The sequence below is a fragment of the Helicoverpa armigera genome, chromosome 17 (assembly GCF_030705265.1).
Source record: "Helicoverpa armigera isolate CAAS_96S chromosome 17, ASM3070526v1, whole genome shotgun sequence".
In the NCBI taxonomy this organism is placed as follows: domain Eukaryota; kingdom Metazoa; phylum Arthropoda; class Insecta; order Lepidoptera; family Noctuidae; genus Helicoverpa; species Helicoverpa armigera.
This window is the reverse complement of record NC_087136.1, coordinates 2235584-2257322: the sequence shown is the minus strand read 5'-3', so window position 1 is coordinate 2257322 and position 21739 is coordinate 2235584. Positions and strand designations below refer to the sequence as shown.

At 36.2% G+C, this 21739-nt stretch overlaps 2 protein-coding genes across 2 annotated transcripts in view; both read left to right on the top strand.

Moving 5' to 3' along the window:
• The first annotated feature begins 1053 nt into the window (after window positions 1-1053).
• Window positions 1054-21739, top strand: part of LOC110370421 (acanthoscurrin-2) — a 45933-nt gene continuing 25247 nt past the window's right edge. Inside the window, exon 1 of the mRNA XM_064038911.1 lies at window positions 1054-1546. Coding sequence (XP_063894981.1) covers window positions 1082-1546 — 465 coding nt within the window. The 5' untranslated portion in view covers window positions 1054-1081. The remainder of the gene's footprint in view (window positions 1547-21739) is intronic.
• Window positions 12838-14785, top strand: LOC110370419 (soluble scavenger receptor cysteine-rich domain-containing protein SSC5D). The gene is made up of 2 exons (XM_049846607.2): window positions 12838-13374; window positions 14222-14785. Exons 1-2 carry the CDS (start codon window positions 12919-12921, stop codon window positions 14783-14785), a joined length of 1020 nt encoding a protein of 339 aa, XP_049702564.2. The 5' UTR covers window positions 12838-12918.

Below are 21739 nucleotides of genomic sequence, written 5' to 3'. Positions count from 1 at the left end.
CCCTGAAATAATGTGTAAATACCATTGAATTGATACATTCTATATGGACATGATTTTACGATTGGACTGATTGGAATTTGAGATCACCATGGACCAAACATGCGCCATAGTAAATGTGCAGTTCATGATTTTGGATGATACTGACTGTCGGTCATTTAGTAACAATTGAAAAAACTAAAAGTATTTAATTCTGTGATATTAAACTTCATGATTGACTTTCACCTCTCCAAGATATGCTGTATTATATTTGTAGTTTATTGTGCTCATGGCCAAGTCAATATTATTGTAAAGTGAACGAAATTATTGATATGGTCACAAAATATTGATTTATTATTACAAATAAAGTTGAACAGGACTTGGCTTCTATGCGATCTCAAAACTTTTTACGGTGGAGGAATTGCGTAGAGGATTGGCTTTTTTTACATTTAATGTTTTTGGTGGGATTTATCCATTTTGGTAACCGTTTAGATTTTTTTTGGTAGTAAAATAGGTACTTTTTTGGGTGGTGTTTAAACACAAGCCTAAAACAATTATTGATTGATTATTATCATAGCAACTGCTGAGCATCAATAATCCTACCTACTTCAAGAACCGAGATCTATATTTTACATAATAAAATAGAGTCTCAATATCACTTTTTTATAACAACAATTTTTAGGCTTAAAGTATTTTGTAAGTCTTAATATTAACCAGGAAAGGACAATAATGAATTGTGAGACTGAATATAGTATAGAGACAAGTAACTCGAATGATCATAAAAATTATCTTAAATACCAAATGATGTACCAATTGACGTAATCGAATTTTCTTCTTACCAAAAAGTTGTAATTTTTTTATGGGTTTGCTAATTAAAAACATTTATGTTTATTATTTTAGATTAAATGACAGCCAAAACCATGTTATATCTCATGTTAAACATGTGTGGACAAGAAAAGCAACGAATTCTTGCGCCAACAATATCTTATCCACGATAATATCATTAATTGAGATAGGTATTTGATTACAAACGCAAAGCTTCAATCATAGAGATTTTATGTCTAATGGCAAACATACATGTTCGAAACTCTATAGGTGTCAAACGATGGCACGAAAACTAGTTTTATTAATAATAATTTTAATGGTCTCACATGCTTTCAGTGAATCTTGTGTTAGTCACACGTTTGAAAGTGATATTGATGAGTTCTTTATGCAACCGTGGTTTTGTGAGGACATGGAACATGAGACGTGGAAAGTCGGGACTTATGACAACATTAATTTGTCTGGACAAGATGAACGAAGTAGTACATTTATTACTCCATCAGATACGTTTACATGTGCGTCTACTATGAAGTTTCCTATGACGAATGGTGGCAGAGTTGAAGTGCGGATTTATATGGACTCTGTAGCGAATACTGACCAAATAACAGTGTTAGCGAATGAGTTCGTGGAAGGTGGTGTTCACAGCACTGTTGGATCAGCTGGAAATTCTCCGCTTGCTGACAATTATGTCAACGGTTGGCATACGTTGGTAGCCGACGTGGGCAGCTCGGGAACCTCTTTGTGTTATGTGAGTTGTTTATTATGCTTTTTTCAACACCATTTCCATTTATGTTAGTTACGATAACTAACTAACTCCATAACTCTCAAAATAAATTACTAAGATGTACCTACTTAGTATATAGTGTTTTTTTTTATTAAAACGTACCTATATCGGATTGTATTCTTAAATTATATTTTCATTTTAGTAACTTAGACACTGAACTCCGCGCAAAAAGCGTTAGGTTGCTAACGCTTTTTGTAACATAATTGTATCTGCCTGATCTGAGGGCACGGCAGTGCCCCAGCCAAGACTCGAGCAAAGCGGGCACGGCCGTACTATCTTTTCTCGAAGCGTTTCGCGGCTATTTCAGCCCCCTGTATCTTCCATGTGAACAAAGCTAGGACTTTAGGTTTTCGATGACCAAGAGCAAGTGTTAGAACAAGCTCAGTCTCAAAATTACAAGACATTTGAATAAATAGTTTACGAGTTATGAGCGATCAAAGTTACACCATTTTGTCACTGACTCACTCACTGACCGATCATCAAAAGTCTAAGGTACTTCTAGCAAACTCAGAACCTTCAAATTTGGCACCAAGATAGGTTATTAGCTACATATAAAGGGAAAATTATAAAAACCTTAAAACTTAATAAAAAAATAGGAAACAAATTTATATTTGCGGTTTTTCAAGAACATTGTGTATGAATTTTGACTGCATTCATAACTTTGTTATTTATTTATGTACAAATGTATTTGTTTTATTGTTACGTAGTGTGGTATATTGTTATTATGTGTTAAATATACATACATATGAATAAAAAAAGCTAGTTTAAAATTAAATGAATAATGATAAAATCTTTCATATTAATGCAGTGCGATAAATACTGCATGCTCGCTCGATAGATGGCGTTGTTCTGGTCTAAATCGCGCTATGGTTTCGTTACATAGCTTAGTATAAGTAGTACTTTAAAAAATCAAATAATTTCATGTGATAGCGCCATCTACTTCTGAAATAAATCTCTTTTCTAAAAATATTCGATTCAAAAATTCGTCAATTTCGATTTTTTAAAGTTTATTTAAAAAATGTTGTTTACGTGCTGCTTTAGGTGTACATATTTAGTTTGTTATATATTTAGTTAGTTGCATGTAAGTTAATTTACTTTGTTATATACTTAGAGAAGAAAGAGACCTACAAAAAATAAATTAGATCCCACCAAAAACATTAAATGTAAAAAAAAGCCAATCCTCTACGCAATTCCTCCACCGTAAAAAGTTTTGAGATCGCATAGAAGCCAAGTCCTGTTCAACTTTATTTGTAAATAAATCAATATTTTGTGACTATATCAATAGTTTTGTTCACATTACAATAATATTGTCTTGGCCATGAGTACAAGTTAGAAGTCGGTCCTTGAAATAATGTGTAAATACCATTGAATTGATATATTCTATATGGACATGATTTTACGATTGGACTGATTATGGACCGATTGGAATTTGAGATCACCATGGACTAAACAAGCGCCATAGTACATGTGCAGTTCATTGATGTTGGATGATACTCGCTGTCGGTCATTTAGTAACAATTGAATAAACTAAAAGTATTTAATTCTGTGATATTAAACTTCATGTTTGACTTTCACCTCTCCAAGATATGCTGTATATTTGTAGTTTATTGTGCTCATGGCCAAGTCAATATTATTGTAATGTGAACAAAACTATTGATATAGTCACAAAATATTGATTTATTTACAAATAAAGTTGAACAGGACTTGGCTTCTATGCGATCTCAAAACTTTTTACGGTGGAGGAATTGCGTAGAGGATTGGCTTTTTTTTACATTTAATGTTTTTGGTGGGATTAACTTATTAGTAACTTAATTAAAACAAAAAATTATAATCTCGACTTACTTTCACAGTTTTACTTATAATACATCTAAAAACTAAAGTTATTTTCTTTAAAAAGCTACGTTATAAACTGAACAAACCCATCAGAAAATACAAAAGCCGCAATTCGTCCTCTAGTAGATTTTAACAAATCACGATGTAACAATCACCATAACCAGATTCATTTCAAACAGCTGGAAAATCATCCCAGGATAGTATTGAAACATCTGAATGAAATTATTCAACTAGACAAATAGTAGAAACAATTAATAAAAACATTGATCCAGCTAATCTATCTAATTTAAATTAATAATGAAAACGAAAAAACGATACATTCGTCCTCATTTATTCTGCATCGCCATAATCACAACAAATAATTGCTACGCAATCAATAACAAACAAATAAGACAAATAAAGTAGTAAACACATACCTATTTAAGCTTGCGTTACAGCAATAAGGCAGTTAGGTAAACACCGAAACCAATCGAAGTACCTACAAGACTAAATACTTACTTTTGTTTATTTATTTTATACTTAAGTATTTTAAACCCACTTTTGTAAATCTTTTTACTTCCTTAAGGTTTTAATTCACAAAAAAGGATATCCAACCCAATAGGAACTATAAGACACAGATAAAATTTTATTGAAATAACTAACTCTAATGGCTGCTAAAGATTTTAAAATGACTTAGTGCAAAATCAGCGAAATCAGCGCGTTCGACAAAATAAACAAACTGTTTAGCTTAGATAGGTACATATAGTTATATACTTTAACTCGAAGTAAATAGTGTAAACAAAATTAATCTTATATTTTATGAAACTTATACGCGTTGCTAAATAAAAGCCTTTTCACACTAGTGGACTTTGCGAGCGTATTTTCCGCTCGATTTTTCCGCGGGACTCCGCTAAGCTTGGTTCGTACGGGCGCCGGTGTCATGCGGTTTTTAAGGTCATGTTTGTACCGGGCAGTATGAATCGGCAATGTCGGTCCGTATTTCTACTCGGAAGATCCGCTAGTGTGAAAAAGCTGTTAGACTCCAGTGCGTTCTGCTAGGACCCCACCTACTTATCATTTTGTTCTACGAATAGGATCTGATTGACTCAAAATCTTAACTAATCAGAGTACAGAATGATAACAACAATGATCAAAACTGATGATGTCATTACTAGCAGACTCACGGACCCTAAAGAAACGTAATTTAGATAAAGTAACGACTTAATCCAATATTGTGCAAATAATCGAATCAAATTAAAAAGTAATGCTATTTGTGTTTGTTTGTTGATTTCCATTTTTTTTTTATGCTTACTATCCTTGTTTTAAAACGAAGTTTATGTGTATTACTGCATACATTGTGACGTCTTTACTGCAACTTTCAACTAAGCAATGATTATGATTGTCACGTGGTGATCAAAATGAAAAAGTAGACAAAATTCCTAGTTTATTATAGCCTTCTGTACAACTCGCCCATTATTTGTAAATCCAAAAATCGTCAGATGTCTCAAGGAACCCAAACTTCTTCTAGTACTCATAACTGAGCGTTCTGGCGCTTACCGTTCAACCAAGACGGCGGCGCGCGGCGCCTGACCTACCTTAATCTTTCCGAAATTCCACCGCTGCTGGTCATTACACACATCTTGTGACTTATAAATACTTTAAGCAACGGTGTTGTTTTCGTTTACATATGCCGGTTTCCCAGTTCTTTCATAATGAATACCAGTCACTGATTAAGTATATACACAGAACCAATTCGTTTGCCTTTCCATGCGTAAATTATGCTTGCATTTCTCTCAGTTTTATGGTTAGGTACATCGAAAATCTAATGTTATTCGTAACTCGATAGAATAAGCGGTGGTAACATCATCTCTGACTTCTGTGGTCAAACCGACTTGAATGCTTCTAAGCTATTAAGATGATAAATGCCTTTTTAGGGTTCCGTAGCCAAAATGGCAAAAACGGAACCCTTATAGTTTCGTCATGTCCGTCTGTCCGTCTGTCCGTCTGTCCGTCTGTCACAGCCGATTTACTCGGAAACTATAAGTACTACAGTGATGAAATTTGATGGGAATATGTGTTGTATGAACCGCTACAAAAATATGACACTAAATAGTAAAAAAAAGAATTGGGGGTGGGGCCCCCCATACATGTAACTGAGGGATGAAATTTTTTTTTTCGATGTACATACCCGTGTGGGGTATCAATGGAAAGGTCTTTTAAAATGATATAAAGTTTTCTAAAAAACATTTTTCTTAAAGTGAACGGTTTTTGAGATATCAGCTCTCAAAGTCGTAAAAAGTATGTCCCCCCCCCTCTATTTTTATAACTACGGGGTTTAAAATTCTAAAAAAAATAGAGGTGATGCATGCTAATTAACTCTTTCAACGATTTTTGGTTTGATCAAAGTATCTCTTATAGTTTTTGAGATAGGTTGATTTAACTGTAATTTACGGAACCCTTCGTGCACGAGTCCGACTCGCACTTGGCCGGTTTTTTATTGTTTTTCTCGACGCGCCTGCTACTACAGTTAGCCTTGTTCGTCTAGTGGTCGCACACGCGACTACTGAGCATGATGTCTTGGTTTCGATTCTCGAGTCGAAATAGCTTAGTGGGTTTTAGAAACTTTCACAAAGCAGCCCGTAGGGTACAAGTTGGTGATTGATATAGCCGTGCACTGATGGTCCTGCGCCTGATCTCTCTCCGATCGTGTCGGATTGCCGTTCCATTGGACTATGAGAGTGTAGAACACTCTCTTTTTCTATAGAGAGTGTATCTGTTTTTGCACAAGTATGGAAGGAGAAAACATACTGCGCCGACCCCAAATAAAATGGCATTAGGATGATGATCTGTTTCTACACAAATGCTTGTGTACTTTATGTCCTGCGCAGCTGACTCATCTCTTTATATTAGCTCGGCCTTGGACGCCATTATTAATTCTTAATCATTTTGCAATATAGTTTGCAGACTGTGTGTTTCATTTGTTGACAATCCTAAATATTTTTAAGTCTTGCTGATCTATGAGTTTGATAGTGCTGTACCACATCCCCAGATGTTCCAGTAGATTTATTTTAGTTACCTATTATGATTAAAGAGTTTCCAGTCATCTCACTCAAGTAGGTCTGTAGGAGAATGCTGACATATTGAACTGACATGGTGAAAACCCAAGTTCGTTCATGAGCATTTTTACATCATATTCGTAACAATTTTTTTTGCAAAAGGCAAATAAATTCATAGCCAAACCCTCGCACAATTGTAGTTAAATTAGGAAGACAAGAGTGACATCAAAGTATTTACGATTTTTATATCGGCTACGAATAAATTATCAATTGATTATTCTCGTTTACAAAGAATACTATCTTATCCTCGATAATATTGTGAATAATTAAGATAGGTATTTGATTATAACGTAAAGCTTAAATCATAGAGATTTTGTGTCTATTGGCATACATACATGTTTCAAACGCTTTTTTGTTGCCGAAGATATGAGGCGAGAACATTTTTTATTTATTATTTTGGTAGTGTCGCACGTCCTCAGTGAATCATGTGTTAGATATACATTCGAAAGTGATATAGAAGAATCCTTTATGAATCCGTGGTTTTGTGAACAAATGAACCATGTACCATGGGAAATTGGTACATACGACTCTATTGGTTTGCCCAGTCCTGATGAGGAACGTAGTACTACGTTTATTTCGCCGGCAGAAACTTTATCTTGTGCATCGTCATTCATGTTCCCCATGACCAATGGAGGTAGACTAGAAGTGCTCATTTATATGGAGTCAGCTGTCACCTCTGACCAAATTACGGTGTTGGCGAACCAGTACGTGGCAAACGGTGCTGATACAACACTAGGGACCTCTTGGAACTCGCCTCAATCCGGTGACTTCACAAGTGGGTGGCATACTTTGGTTGTGCCATTGAGCAGCGCGGGAACTGCTTTGTGCTACGTAAGTTTATTTTTATAATATTCTTTCTGCACAGCCGGCTTGGGCACACCGAGAAAAAAGTTAGTCGAAAGCAAATTGAATGTCGTAAAATTAATCTCTGCTTTAGCTGCAATTTAAAGATCTGTGATTTGCAAACCGACTTATCGCTAAATTAGCGCACTAATCTTCTTAACTTGATAACCTCCTAGTAGATGAGTCAATTTATTATTTTTTGTTTATATTCCTTACTGAGACTAAATCGTAGAAAAACGTATTTTTCTACAATTGCGTTAATGTGCGCTAACCCTGTAATGTAACTTGTAATAATACAATAGTATTACCTATTTTAGCTATATTATTTTTGTATTTTGTCCCGTGAACTTCTTGACCCCCGAAAATGCAAAACTATGGTAGGTATAGGTATATACATAGGTTAGGTAGGAAAATATTCGAATGCCCTAAAAAGCTCATTAAATGGTTTATCGAGAAAGTACAATACTTCAGATTATAATTCAGAGACAGTTGAGTGTATATTTAATAGGACACAATTATTGCGAAATACATACAGTGGCACCAGGGTGTCACCACTGCGCGGATAGTCCACAGGACATGGTAGAGCACACGTTCGGGGTATGCCCTGCCCGGGAGACTGCCTCGTGTGGGTGACCCTTTTGCGCACGGCCGTTGTTTAAGCCTTGGTCAGGAGCGAGAGGGAATGGAGTGCGGACACCTCCTTCTACGAAGCAATCGAGCGAGCGAAGGAGGCGGCGGAGAGATTAAGAGTTCGTACCTCTCATCCTCCTAGTGAACTTGGAAGACAACTCTGTGGGCCGTGAGTTTTGGGAGGCTGACTGTGTCCTTCCGTCTTGTCTCCTAAAAGATGACAGATCGATTTCAGTGGCGCACCGAAATCATCGCCGAAGCCGAAAGTTTATTTGTTCGAAAGAGTTTCCGCGGCTCAAGTACATTAAGGGCTCCAGAAGGAACAAAGGTTTTTGGTCAGTAAGAGGCTGACACTTCCCCACGCTGCCTCCACAGCGGGAGCGGTGTAGTGTGGCACTTAATGTCATCCTACTAAAAAAACAAGAACCTTATTTATGATATTTCAAACAGATAAACAGGTTGTGTTATGAAATGTTATGTAATAGGGAAACGGAACACATCAAGTCCCAAACTAATTTATAGTTATCACTGATGATTAATGCAAGGCTTACAGGCCTTTGATAAAGATGATAATGCAGAAAATTCTAACGGTAAGTATATTATTAACAATTATTATAATATGATAGGGGGATTAATATGCTAATAAAGCACAGATTGCTCAGTAATCCAATGACGAAATGGTTGAGTATACAGTATAGTTATTCAATAGCCGTGTAGTGAATAAGCGAACAAAGCTGTTGCTTAGAAACTTTTCATTGAAAGAGTTTTGAAGGCATGTTTAGCTATAAAGCTCAGAAGAATCACAATCACTTGATAGCGATCTACCTAAACAGTACTAACTTTTTGGTCTACAGTGTCTTTAAATTGGGAGTCAAATCCATATGGGCTATACTTAAAATTTCAAGTTCAAGGACAAAGATAAGTTCCAATATCTATCTATATCAACAAGTTGTCGGACTATGAATGAGATCCTATTTGCCTACAAAATTTGTGTGCCATGCAAGTAATATTTTAGTCACGATAAGCATTCCTGGACCATATGGTCCCCTCCTATCCTGGATTATCAATGACTGATTTAACTTGTATTCTTCTCAAGGAGCCTATCTGAAGCTCTTTAGCGAAGGTTGGCAGTCAGGTCCTCATATTTTTTGGTATCCATGGCAAGGCAAACATTCGAGATTTCTGTCCATTTTCTAATGTTTCTCAGGCATGATTTTTTTTATTCAATCGACCGATATTTTTGCCCGCTAATGTGGTCGCCATCATGAGTTTCAAATGCGTAAATGAGTCCTAGATATGATACGAAACTCTTCCGTGTCTGATGGTGTCCTAAAGGTCTTACTCCCTACAGGTATGCTTTAAAACCTCTTAACCAGTGAAGTCTTTGGGTCCAACTAAACTCAGGACAAGCTAGTAAAAACTAAGTAATATAATATACCTAATGCTTTTATACATTTCCAGAGATCTTCAACTGTTAATGTCTCGCATCCGTTCCAAACTGAAATATTGGCTATATGTATAACAGTGTGTAGTTTCATGAGACTCGGACTATTTGGTATCGCTTTCCAAACCCTTGAATGCACTTCTGACTACCAAAGTGCTTGTAACTATTACCGGTACCAATGTTTGCCTGCTCTACATATGTATGTTACATATTTTTGTTGGATATAATTGTTTGTCATAAAATACGTCTTTACAGATTACCTGATCCTCATGACAACAATGATCTTTTCTACGAACAACTGTAGCAGTGCGATATAATATTCTTATTATTTTCGCACTAAGTTGTTGATAAAATTAATCATTTTTCTACAAACGTATTATGCAAGAATGATTTAATTGAAATCGCAAAGAATCCGATTTATCTGTCACAAAAATGATAAGATATAGCATTTAACGTTATATTTTACTTACATATAATTGCAGTGCAACAAACAAAAACAATATAATTAATAATTAGGCGCCATGCTGCGTTCAAACTCATAGATTTTGGTGGAATGGCTCAGACACACTGCTATCGCAAATATCGGTCTAGTAGTTTTCGAATTCCTTACGTTTTCGCACATTTTATTGTATTAACTTTGTTTGAAAAATTCTTTTTTTTTACGTATTTTTCTTTTTTCTTTGTGTTAATCGACATTATATTAACCAGTATATTAACACATTTCATTTAATGTGATTGTGAACGACACACCCGATATAGGAACCTTAGATAGGTTAATTGACGACTATTGCAAGCCTATTTGTATCCATGTGCACGAAGAAGTTTCCTCAGCATTTGGCTGAAATCTTGGGAAACATCTAGTATACCGTAATAAAGGTGACTGTGTGTTGTTTAGCTATCAATATTTAAATTGTTATTAATTAAAAGTCAAAAACAAGTTTAATGCACTCAAGATACTGACTGTTTATCACATTATAGTCATCTATTAATTAATTTTAACATTGATTTAACTGTTATCTCGCGGATTTTAACTGATTATCAGATAATATTTTAAAAATACATTTCAATATAAATGGAGTTTTGTGTAGGAAATAAAAATATTTTTAATCAACAAAGTTATTATAACGTAAATAAAAATCGATAAAATCGAAAATGATACACACTAGCTATTCTTAGATTATTTTCCTGGTAAAATGAAACTTAACATACAGTTGCTCCAAGCGGTTTCACCTACTTCCTGAGAAGGTTACTTCAGGCTTTCAAAATGATATCCTAGGCAGCATCTACATATGTAGCAGAGTTGTTAGTTAAACCCAATCAGGTAATTTACCATTTAGTAATCAATATTAATTCATTTTCTTTTCAAAACAACCTTACAAACAAATGAATTGTAGATATAACACTAAGGCCTAGTTATACCGGTTACCGATAAATTTCACCTTATATCTTGGCTGATAACTAGGAGACTCGGCACGTTTTTAGGTATAACATTGAATTTCCAAATAAACGAATGTTTTAGTAAGGCATCACATGTGGAAATACTTCACCGAGATATAACAGTTTCAGAAAAGATGCAAGAATTAAATTATAAGACAGAAAAAATATCAATGTTGTTTATGATCAAGATGCGACCCCGATGTATTTTAAAGTACTGCACAATTTATAAATAGCACCTAAATGTGATATCAAACCTTCGTTTATAATATGACCTAGTACTGACTTTTCGCGTACTTACGTATAAACTGATATACTAGAAATAATATTGAAAAATAATCTTTTACTCATATCTTAATACAAGCATGTTGCAGTCAATTTACACTATACGGTTTTACTTTAAAATCCCAGGCCAATATAATGTAGTACCTACAGTCTAATTAAAATTAACAACTAAGTAGTTAATACATAGAGGCAAAAATTCACGGACAACAGAAACGTTTTCTTTTCTGAAAACCACTGTTTACTGTGATTTTTACGTTCAAGTTTTAAAGAAAACAGTTGTTTTTATAATAACGAACGTATATACTATGTCGTCGGTGGTTTGGGCCTCAGTGAATTCAAACAGAAGTTTATCGGTGACTCACAAAAAGAGTTTATCTTTAACACAGACTGCGTCTGGAAACGTTACAAGGCATATTGCAATTTGCAATATTTCAATATTAGGTATAATGATGTTCCGGCTTTACATCCTATTGATAACCAGACTTGTAGGTTTGTCCGATGTTGCTGAACAATCAATGAGATGTCTAGTGTCCATATGAGGTAGTTCTCCTGTTATTCAGTGAGGGAAGTCTTGTAGCCAGCTCAGTGAGGGTCGGTGGTAAATTAAATAAACATGGGTAAAATCACCTCAAAAATACACCAGACTTCTTATACTTTTACTTATTTCTGTAAATTAATTGTATTATTTTACAACTGCCACTTATATTCTTATTAGGTACCTATTTATTAATTTAGTATTATCGAATTTTATCATCGTATGCATTAAAATATTATCATTTTTTAAAGTGAGCTGAGCAATATAAATAAACTTTATTGTACTGTTTGTTTGTTTTTTTTTTTTAATAAGATGAAAACAAAAAATACTTAGTTTAGAAGATTTTGTCAGAAATAATTTACGATCTTTGGAGCAATAGTTACGTATGTTTTTGCGTAGTAGGTAATACTGTCCAAGTAAAAAATATAATATTAGTAAGGATTTGGAGAGGGTTTGGACGTAACTGTCTGTCTACCATTTTTTTTTTTGGCAGGGGGAAAATCCTCATGGACGTCCCTCCACCTGGGGTCGGTAGAGGGGGTGTGCCGGACTCTTACCGGCTGAAAACCCACCCAGTGCTCCCTTCTCTTACCTATTGTCGAGGGCACGGGTATAGCCAAAGCATTCTTCCGCACCCCCGACAGGTATTGGCCCGCCAGATGTTCAAAGGTGGGCCCCGTCAACCTCTGTGGCCGTCAAACTATCTGTCTACCATGCTTTTACACTAAAACTACTGAACCGATTTAAAACCTGAAAAAGGGCAAATGCTATTTTTTACCCAGCTTGCGGGAGTTAATTCCTCAGGGACGTAGGTGTAAAAGCGGGATGCAGAGTTAAATAATTATTTTAAAACTAAACAATATCATTATGATATTACCTATAACGTTCAGGGAGAATATATTTACATTCTATGCACTGGAACTTAGAATATTTAAAAGTCATTCCGAAAATCGATCTCAGTAGCGTGCACTTGGAGAGGCCTATGTCGAGCAGTGGACTGCGATAGGCTGATGATGATGATTCCATAATGTAAACAAACCCGTCGGATATTTGGGTTCATACAATAGGAATGTCAAGATAAACACTTGCGTACAAAATTATCGTTTAGCTATTAAAAAATGCTATCTTATCCATATCCATTATGAATAATTAAGATACGTATTTGAGTCAAATGAGAAATTTGAATTATAGAGATTTGGTTGCCATTCGGTGTAAGTGCTACTTGTCGTAAGACAAAATGATTGACAAAGTGTTTGTAATAATAGTTTTAGTGCCTTACGCCATCAGCGATTCCTGTATGAGGTATACGTTTGAAGAAGGCGACTTCTACGATCGGTTTACCAGTAGAGGGCAGTGTATCGGCTCGTTGTTCTGGGAAATGGGACGATACGAAGATTTGACCTTAACTGGGCAACATCCAAGCAGTACCTCTTTTATTGCTCCTAAAACAGGCAGCAGTTGTGTGTCATCATTCATTTTTCCCATGGTCCCCGGAGGCAGGATTGACATAAGGATTTATATGGAGGTAACGGACATGCAGGATGTGATCATGGGTTTTGCCATGGAAGTAGATGAAGACGATGGAGATAAAGTAGTAGGTATGGTTTCGAATTCGCCGCAAGAACCTGGCTTTCAGAGCCAGTGGAGGACATTGACCATGGCTGTGAGTGGTTTGACTCCTTATGACGGCTACGTGAGTATCATGATTATGTTTAGGTTGTTTACCGTAAATGTTGATTTCATTATTGATAAACAACAGCAGTGTGACATAATCAAACTGCTAAGAGCAAGGTTATAAAGAAATTATAATTATTCTTCCAGATTTAAGACTAAATGTGTTATTCAGGGTCAAATTCGACGTTTTATGCACTATTTTTTTTCCTTTGATGGTATCATTTTTTTATCATAAGTGATAATAAAAAATGCCACTCATATCAGCGATAACAAGTTCATGCGTTGGCAGCCGTCGCAATCATTTTAATAAATGCAAATTGTACCTCTGTGTCCCAAGACATTCTATTTACTGATGAAAACCTATGATGATGCTGTTATCAGATATGTATTTGTAAAACTACGTATGTACTAAAGCAACAAAGGCTGAATTGGATGCTATGGATATATTGGATGCAACATAAACATGTTCCCTTGCATTTTCTTTTGCAACAATAGAGTAGTTGACTAGATCATTCATTTATTCTACTTATATATAACCTCATTTTCATTAATCTGTTTGATGGAATAATCAATGGTTTTTTTTTTTATAATAATATAAGCCAAAATAAGTATACAGTTTGATGTAAACAACGCGTTTTCATACATATATTGCATGGATAGTAACCGTTTTTGACAGTTTAATAAAAGAACGAATGAATAAATGAATTTCACACGTTGGAAACTACTGTGTTGCGAAATACAAATCTAAGACTAATTGAAGGATATTAATGGTGTTATTCTGATTCGACAGATGCACCTACATTCAAAAGATCAACTTTTACGTTATAAGACAAACACACAACAAACTTCTTTTTTTTTTGTTTCAGGTATCCATCATGGGCATGGCGCATCCAGATTCTATTGTTTTAGTGGACTCATTCCGCTACATACCTCCGGGTATGGATGAAAGTTTATGTCCTCTCTATGACGACAAACCAGATCCAACTACAACACCAGATCCAACTACAACACTAGATCCGACAACTACACCAGATCCAACTACAACACCAGATCCGACAACTACACCAGATCCAACTACAACACCAGATCCTACCACTACTCCGGATCCAACTACTACATCAGATCCAACTACAACACCAGATCCGACAACTACACCAGATCCAACTACAACACCAGATCCAACTACAACACCAGATCCTACCACTACTCCGGATCCAACTACTACACCAGATCCAACTACAACACCAGATCCGACAACTACACCAGATCCAACTACAACACCAGATCCTAGCACTACTCCGGATCCAACTACTACACCAGATCCAACTACAACACCAGATCCGACAACTACACCAGATCCAGATCCACTACACCAGATCCTACCACCGATCCAACCACTGATCCACCACTACAGATCCACCACCACCTGATCCAACCACTACACCAGATCCAACTACCATCCAACTACAGATCCACCACTGATCCAACCACTACACCTGATCCAACCACTACACCAGATCCAACTACAACACCAGATCCAACTACAACACCTACTACCGGATCCAACCACTACACCTGATCCAACAACTACACCAGATCCAACTACAACACCTGATCCTACTACCGGATCCAACCACAACCAATCCGATCCAACTACACCAGATCCAACTACACCAGATCCAACCACACCAGATCCAACACCCTTCCAGATCCAACAACACCAGATCCACCACTACTCCAGGATCCATTCCTGATCCAACAACTACACCAGATCCACCACTACTCCGGATCCAACACTTCCGGATCCAACTACAACACCAGATCCAACCACTACACCTGATCCAACCACTACTCCGGATCCAACCACTACTCCGGATCCGACCACTACACCTGATCCAACCACTACTGGATCCAATCCCCATGATCCAACTACACCCAGATCCAACACAACACCAGATCCAACCACCACCTCCGGATCCAACCACTACTCCGGATCCAACTACAACACCAGATCCAACCACTACTCCGGATCCAACCACTACTCCGGATCCAACCACTACCCGATCCGACCACTACACCTGATCCTACCACTACTCCATCCTCCAGATCCAACTACAACACCTGATCCAACTACAACACCAGATCCTACCACTACTCCGGATCCAACCACTACTCCAGATCCAACTACAACACCTGATCCAACTACAACACCAGATCCTACCACTACTCCGGATCCAACCACTACTCCGGATCCAACCACTACTCCGGATCCTACCACTACTCCGGATCCAACCACTACTCCGGATCCAACCACTACTCCGGATCCAACCACTACACCAGATCCTACCACTACTCCGGATCCAACTACAACACCAGATCCTACCACTACTCCGGATCCAACTACAACACCAGATCCTACCACTACTCCGGATCCAACTACAACACCTGATCCAACTACTACACCAGATCCTACCACTACTCCGGATCCAACCACTACACCTGATCCAACTACAACACCAGATCCTACCACTACTCCGGATCCAACCACAACACCTGATCCAACTACAACACCAGATCCTACCACTACTCCGGATCCAACCACTACACCTGATCCAACTACAGATCCAACTCCAATCCAACTACAGATCCTACTACCGGATCCAACCACTACTCCGGATCCAACTACACACCTGATCCAACTACACACACCAGATCCACCACCACTACTCCGGATCCAACCACTACCAGATCCAACTACAACACCTGATCCAACCACAACCGGATCCTACCACTACTCCGGATCCAACCACTACCCGGATCCAACCACTACTCCGGATCCACCACTACCCGGATCCAACCACTACTCCGGATCCAACCACTACTCCGGATCCAACTACAACACCAGATCCTACCACTACTCCGGATCCAACTACAACACCAGATCCTACCACTACTCCGGATCCAACTACAACACCTGATCCAACTACTACACCAGATCCTACTACAACGGCCGATCCTACCACAACACCCGATCCAACTACAACACCCGATCCAACTACAACACCCGATCCAACTACAACACCCGATCCAACTACAACACCCGATCCAACTACAACACCCGATCCAACTATAGCACCCGATCCTACTACAACATCCGATCCAACTATAGCACCCGATCCTACTACAACATCCGATCCAACTATAGTACCCGATCCTACTACAACACCTGACCCCACTACTGCTCCTGATCCAACCTCTACTCCCGACCCAACAGCGACATCCGATCCAACAACATTGGACCCTACCACTACTCCAGATCCAACCGCTACTGACGACCTTGCTACTACTCCAGATCCAACTACAACTTCGGGGCCAACTACTACCCAAGATCCAGCCGCTACTCAAGACCCAACCACACTTGATCCTACCACCACGCCAGACCCAGTTACTACGGAAAACCCAAGCATACCAGTAGTATCCAGAGGGTTTTGGAATCCATTTACAATTACAATGGTGGTTGTACTCTCACTGATAGCTTTAGTTATAATATGTTATATTTTCTACGAAATTGGACGAAGAAGAGCTAAAGCTGCAGCTGCAGCAGTAATTATTGACGATCTCAATTACGAAGATCTGCCCAGCACTTACAGAGTACCGAGAGTTAGAAATGTAATACCTGATGTGAACACAAATCCTTATTCTAGAAGTAGCGCATACATACCTTAATATTTGTTTCAAAGTTAAATCCTGTAATAGAAATCTATGAGATTAACTATGTCTAATTAAATTATTGTACACTACATTATTATTTTATTAAAATTATACCAAAGAATTATTATCGTATTAGGCGTTTAAAATTATAGTAGCTCTAAGATCATATCAAAAGTATTTTTAAATTTTTCATATCATAGTTTCACAAAGTGCTGTGCTTTTTTTTACTTCAACGCTGGTACCTGTCGCGGAATTAACGTCATTCTATATCACGAACCAAATACTGTTTTATTAGGGGTGTTTATTTTTATATACATATGTAGGTATATTATAGATACATTCTGTAACGGAAATAACGTCATCAAAGCAATCAGTCGATTTAATATTGATCAATATTATCATAATAAAAGGTTTAAGACAATTTAAGTACAACTTATCGGCATGTCATATATTTATGAGTAGGGTATTGAAACAAATTGTCAGCAAATGGGCAGTTTCACAGTGTGTGCAGTTTTGCTATCAAAACAGTTTGATAGCAAAATATATGTAATATATGAAATATATATAACTGTACCTACTACTAGCTAACTAACGTCCCAATTTCACTTAAATCGTAGGGTAACATAGGTTAGAATGGTCGATCTCAGAAACCTTATGCAATGGAAGTAAAATGAGATTGTTGCTACTTGCTGATGTGTAACTAAGAAACTAAGGAACTTGTATATATGTATATTAAATAATGTAGATACTGAAAGATTTATGTCTTACAGATTACTGTAAGAGCAGGTAAATCCAAAAATATTGTAAACATTGTGATAATTGGATGTATTCGTAGGTTTATTATCTTAACTAGATAATACAACTGTACCTGAATCCTCAGTACATTGTGTACGGGATCTTTTGCAATGGCTGTTTTAGTATTAGGTACTTGTACATATTTGTTAATTTTTATTTATTTTAAATTGATTTAATACTAATTTTCTTTTTTAAGAAAAAGTACTTGTGTTTTTGTAAGAATAAAGTATGTGTATACCATTTTTTAGAACGTTAGCGAACGTATCTAACTGTTTATTCACTTTTCATTTGATAAGATTAATCTTTTAAACCTATAAATGGAGGATCAATGTATTTTTATATAACTAACACAATATATAAACTATAGGTACAGTAATCGACTATTAATATTCTTTATTCCTTAATAAAATACAAACATGTTGTAATTTTTATATTTTATAATCCTTGCGATGAAACTGAACTGTAATTTAGATTTAATTCAATTTTATTGTATCAATTCAATATTTTTAAGTCAACACAAAATATTGTATTTGTTGTTATTTGTAAATATCAAATGTATATACCAAATGTAAATATAAGAAGCTAAAATTATAACTCCTGTTAACAGTATTTTTATTTTACTCAATACTAATATTTTCTGAACTGAAAATAGATCATAATAAAATTATGAGATGTCATGTAACAGTGATAACAGCTATCATAACTGTTAATGATAAGCGTTAGCAAGAGGGAATTATGAAGTCGATATAAAATAAACACTACGTTTACAACGGGTTTACGTTTACGGGTACAAAATATGCATAATATAAATACATTATATAATTTTTAGCTTCTGACTTAAGAGCAGCAATTATAGAGTCTTCACCATTTTTTATAATGCCTCTCTTATGTATTGGTCTTATCTTTATTGATTGGTCATATTCTATTATATCTTCCACCAGCTATTATACCTGCCTGGGGGAACTGCGTTCCAAACCCGAATAAAAAGTAACTTATAATGTTATTCTGATTTTTAAGCTTTAACAATATGCTTGTTTCTACTACGTACATAGAGTTCATCCGTACATTATAACTCTGTCAAACACAATCACGAAACAATAGGTTTTATAACACCACCTATCTACACATTTTATAAAATTTAATCAACTAATAAGCATCTAATATTAAACGAGCCAAAATTACAAACTTCCGACACATTTTTTTCACATGCTTCTCAAATCCTTGTCATTATATGAAATCAAATTTGTTACGTGACTCGAAATGCTCGTTTCGTATATTTTTTTACAAATAAACAAAAAATGGAACACGTACCTCACAAGGACAGACTAATAAAAGCTCGTGAATTGGTTCCTACTTCTTGAAATGGCACTTATGATACCGGAGACGATGTCTTGAATTAACTAAAAATATGTAGGTATGTCTGTGTGTAAGTAGAAGAAGGAAAAGGAAGAAAATCTTAGTGGTACACAATTTAATGTTACACAGTGTTTGTAGATTTATCATCAACCAGGGGCTCGATTCTGCTAATTTTGCTTAAGCGACATACGATTGATATCCAACTGAGATTGAAGTGTATGTGGCTTTCGGCTATTTTTTTCTTTTAAAAACGTTTTTATCCTTTTCTGCGATTCAATAATAAATCATATTGTTTGCAAATGATTTACCATTGCAATCTGATTTTAGGGCAGACTGCTAATACTGGGGTGCCAATGATGGACAGCAGTTGATGATCTGCGCAAGTAGCTTGTAATTTATACTCATAATTAAAACTCGTATAACTTTTAGCTTTACATTAATCGAATATCTCTTTAGAGTGACTATAGAGTGCTTATGTTTTTTAAAGAAATATTGAATTATCAAAATTTTGACTGAAGAATCTGCTAAGCAGTTCAATATCAACAAAGATAAGGGATGAATAACTAACAATGGCATCCGCATGTGTACAACTACATAATGTGCCGACCAAGAGCCGTATGCCAAACACACGGTTAATGGACCTCTGTGGTTTGTACACTGGTCCAATGTCCATTGTGTTGGTACCTGTCTTGTTTGATTTGGTCAACTTCCTACTAAGATGCTACTCGGATTACTATTTAATTAGGTATAGATCTATTTACTCTAGTTAGTCTAGGAAGATTAGATTTTTTGGATAAGAATATTTTTCCTGTTTGATCCGATGGGTGGCGCTAATGGCTATGTGTTTTTTGTAAGGCGGTAAGTACAAAGTTCGTCCAGACAACTAACTACTAATTTAGCGTGTTTGCAGGTCATAGACTTGGTCGCTACTAAAGGATCGTACTGATCGTAGCCTTATAGTACGCGCAAAATCACTAACTTTTGGCGAGCGTCGGGGCACTGTATGCGCAGTCAAGTGGTTTTATAGTCTTTGACTGGCGACTATAAACGTACCTCAGAGTACGTAGCCGCAAAGAAAAGGTGAATGAAAATATGATCCTGTGCGAAAAACGAAGTTGCAATACGTACAAAGAAGCTACGGACAAAAGCTAGTAGGTAGGTATAATGTTTATGATAATTTTCAATTCCACTTCTTTAGAATAGGTATTCTCTTGTCATATCCTAATACGTCTTTATAATTCAGTATTCGTATGGTCAAGGCGTGGGTGTAAAGGCCGAAGTTAGACCTTAACTATATCCTTCATTCGATTACCTTAATGGCCTTGCAAAAAATTCTTCAAAGCAAAAATAATAGTATTTTGCGTATTAGCATAATACCTTTATGGGATGTTCGTACAGTAAGGTCAAAACACCCACCGATTATTTGATAAATATCTAAAAATACGGATAATATGTATTTAAGTAACATTTATGTGAATTATACTGAAGCACTTCGCTGGTATGAAAGGTAGATAAATAGAAATAGTGCTAAGCATAGTCTTATACTTATATCTCATAGCTTATGAAAAAAGTAATGATTTGTAGCAAAGTTATTTTTATTGTCTTGTGTTTGTCTTTTACAAAAAAATGAATATTCATTCATTTCATTCATTTTTTTCTCCCTTAAATGAAATATACGACAATGCAGAACAGTGTTGCTTGTTTTAATTAAACCAAACATTTCGAAGTAATTTTTAATGAGGATTAGTAAAATGTCTGTTAGAATATAACTAGTCTACTATACTACCTAGGTTAACGTGGGTTGTACATATTTGCGCACACCAACCCTTTTCTTACCAACTTTACTTCTTAAACCAAAATCTGAATAAACTTAATGATAACAAGAATTTCCTTTGCAATTCCAAGGCTTTTCCGTATTTTTTTCATAATAGGCCTCTATTATGGCATCGGTTTGTTTGTTAAAAATAATTGCTTCGCCTACTTACACCGTCTGCAAAGTCTACCCCTGGCAATTCTTTTCATCTGTCATAACCAATGACGTCACGACCCATTGTAAATTCATACGAGAGCCTTGTCTTGTCAGCTCTTACGTCTTATTATGCCTTACGAATATTTGTGTCAAGAACACAGGGCATTGGGTTTTTCTGTATCCACTGTAGTGGCCATCATCTCGTCATAACGTTGGTCACCTAGACGGCTGATGTATGGTGATTATGACGCATTGGGTTCATGGTTGTTGCATGGTCCGACATTGCTAATTGGGTTTTACGTTACTTAAACACAGCCTGTCTGTTATTAATTGCACGATTAGTAATTAAGTTGTGGACGACGGTAGTTAGACGACGTGGATGACGCGAACGTCGCGTCGGTCCTATTAGACGCGTTTTGCATTCATTTGGGTATCACCACAGATTACTATAATAGTTACTACATATCACACTAATACTTACATTTTCAGTGTTTTATTTTTGTGCTTTTAATTCAAGTACATATCTACAGCATTTGACTGCTAGCACAATGCA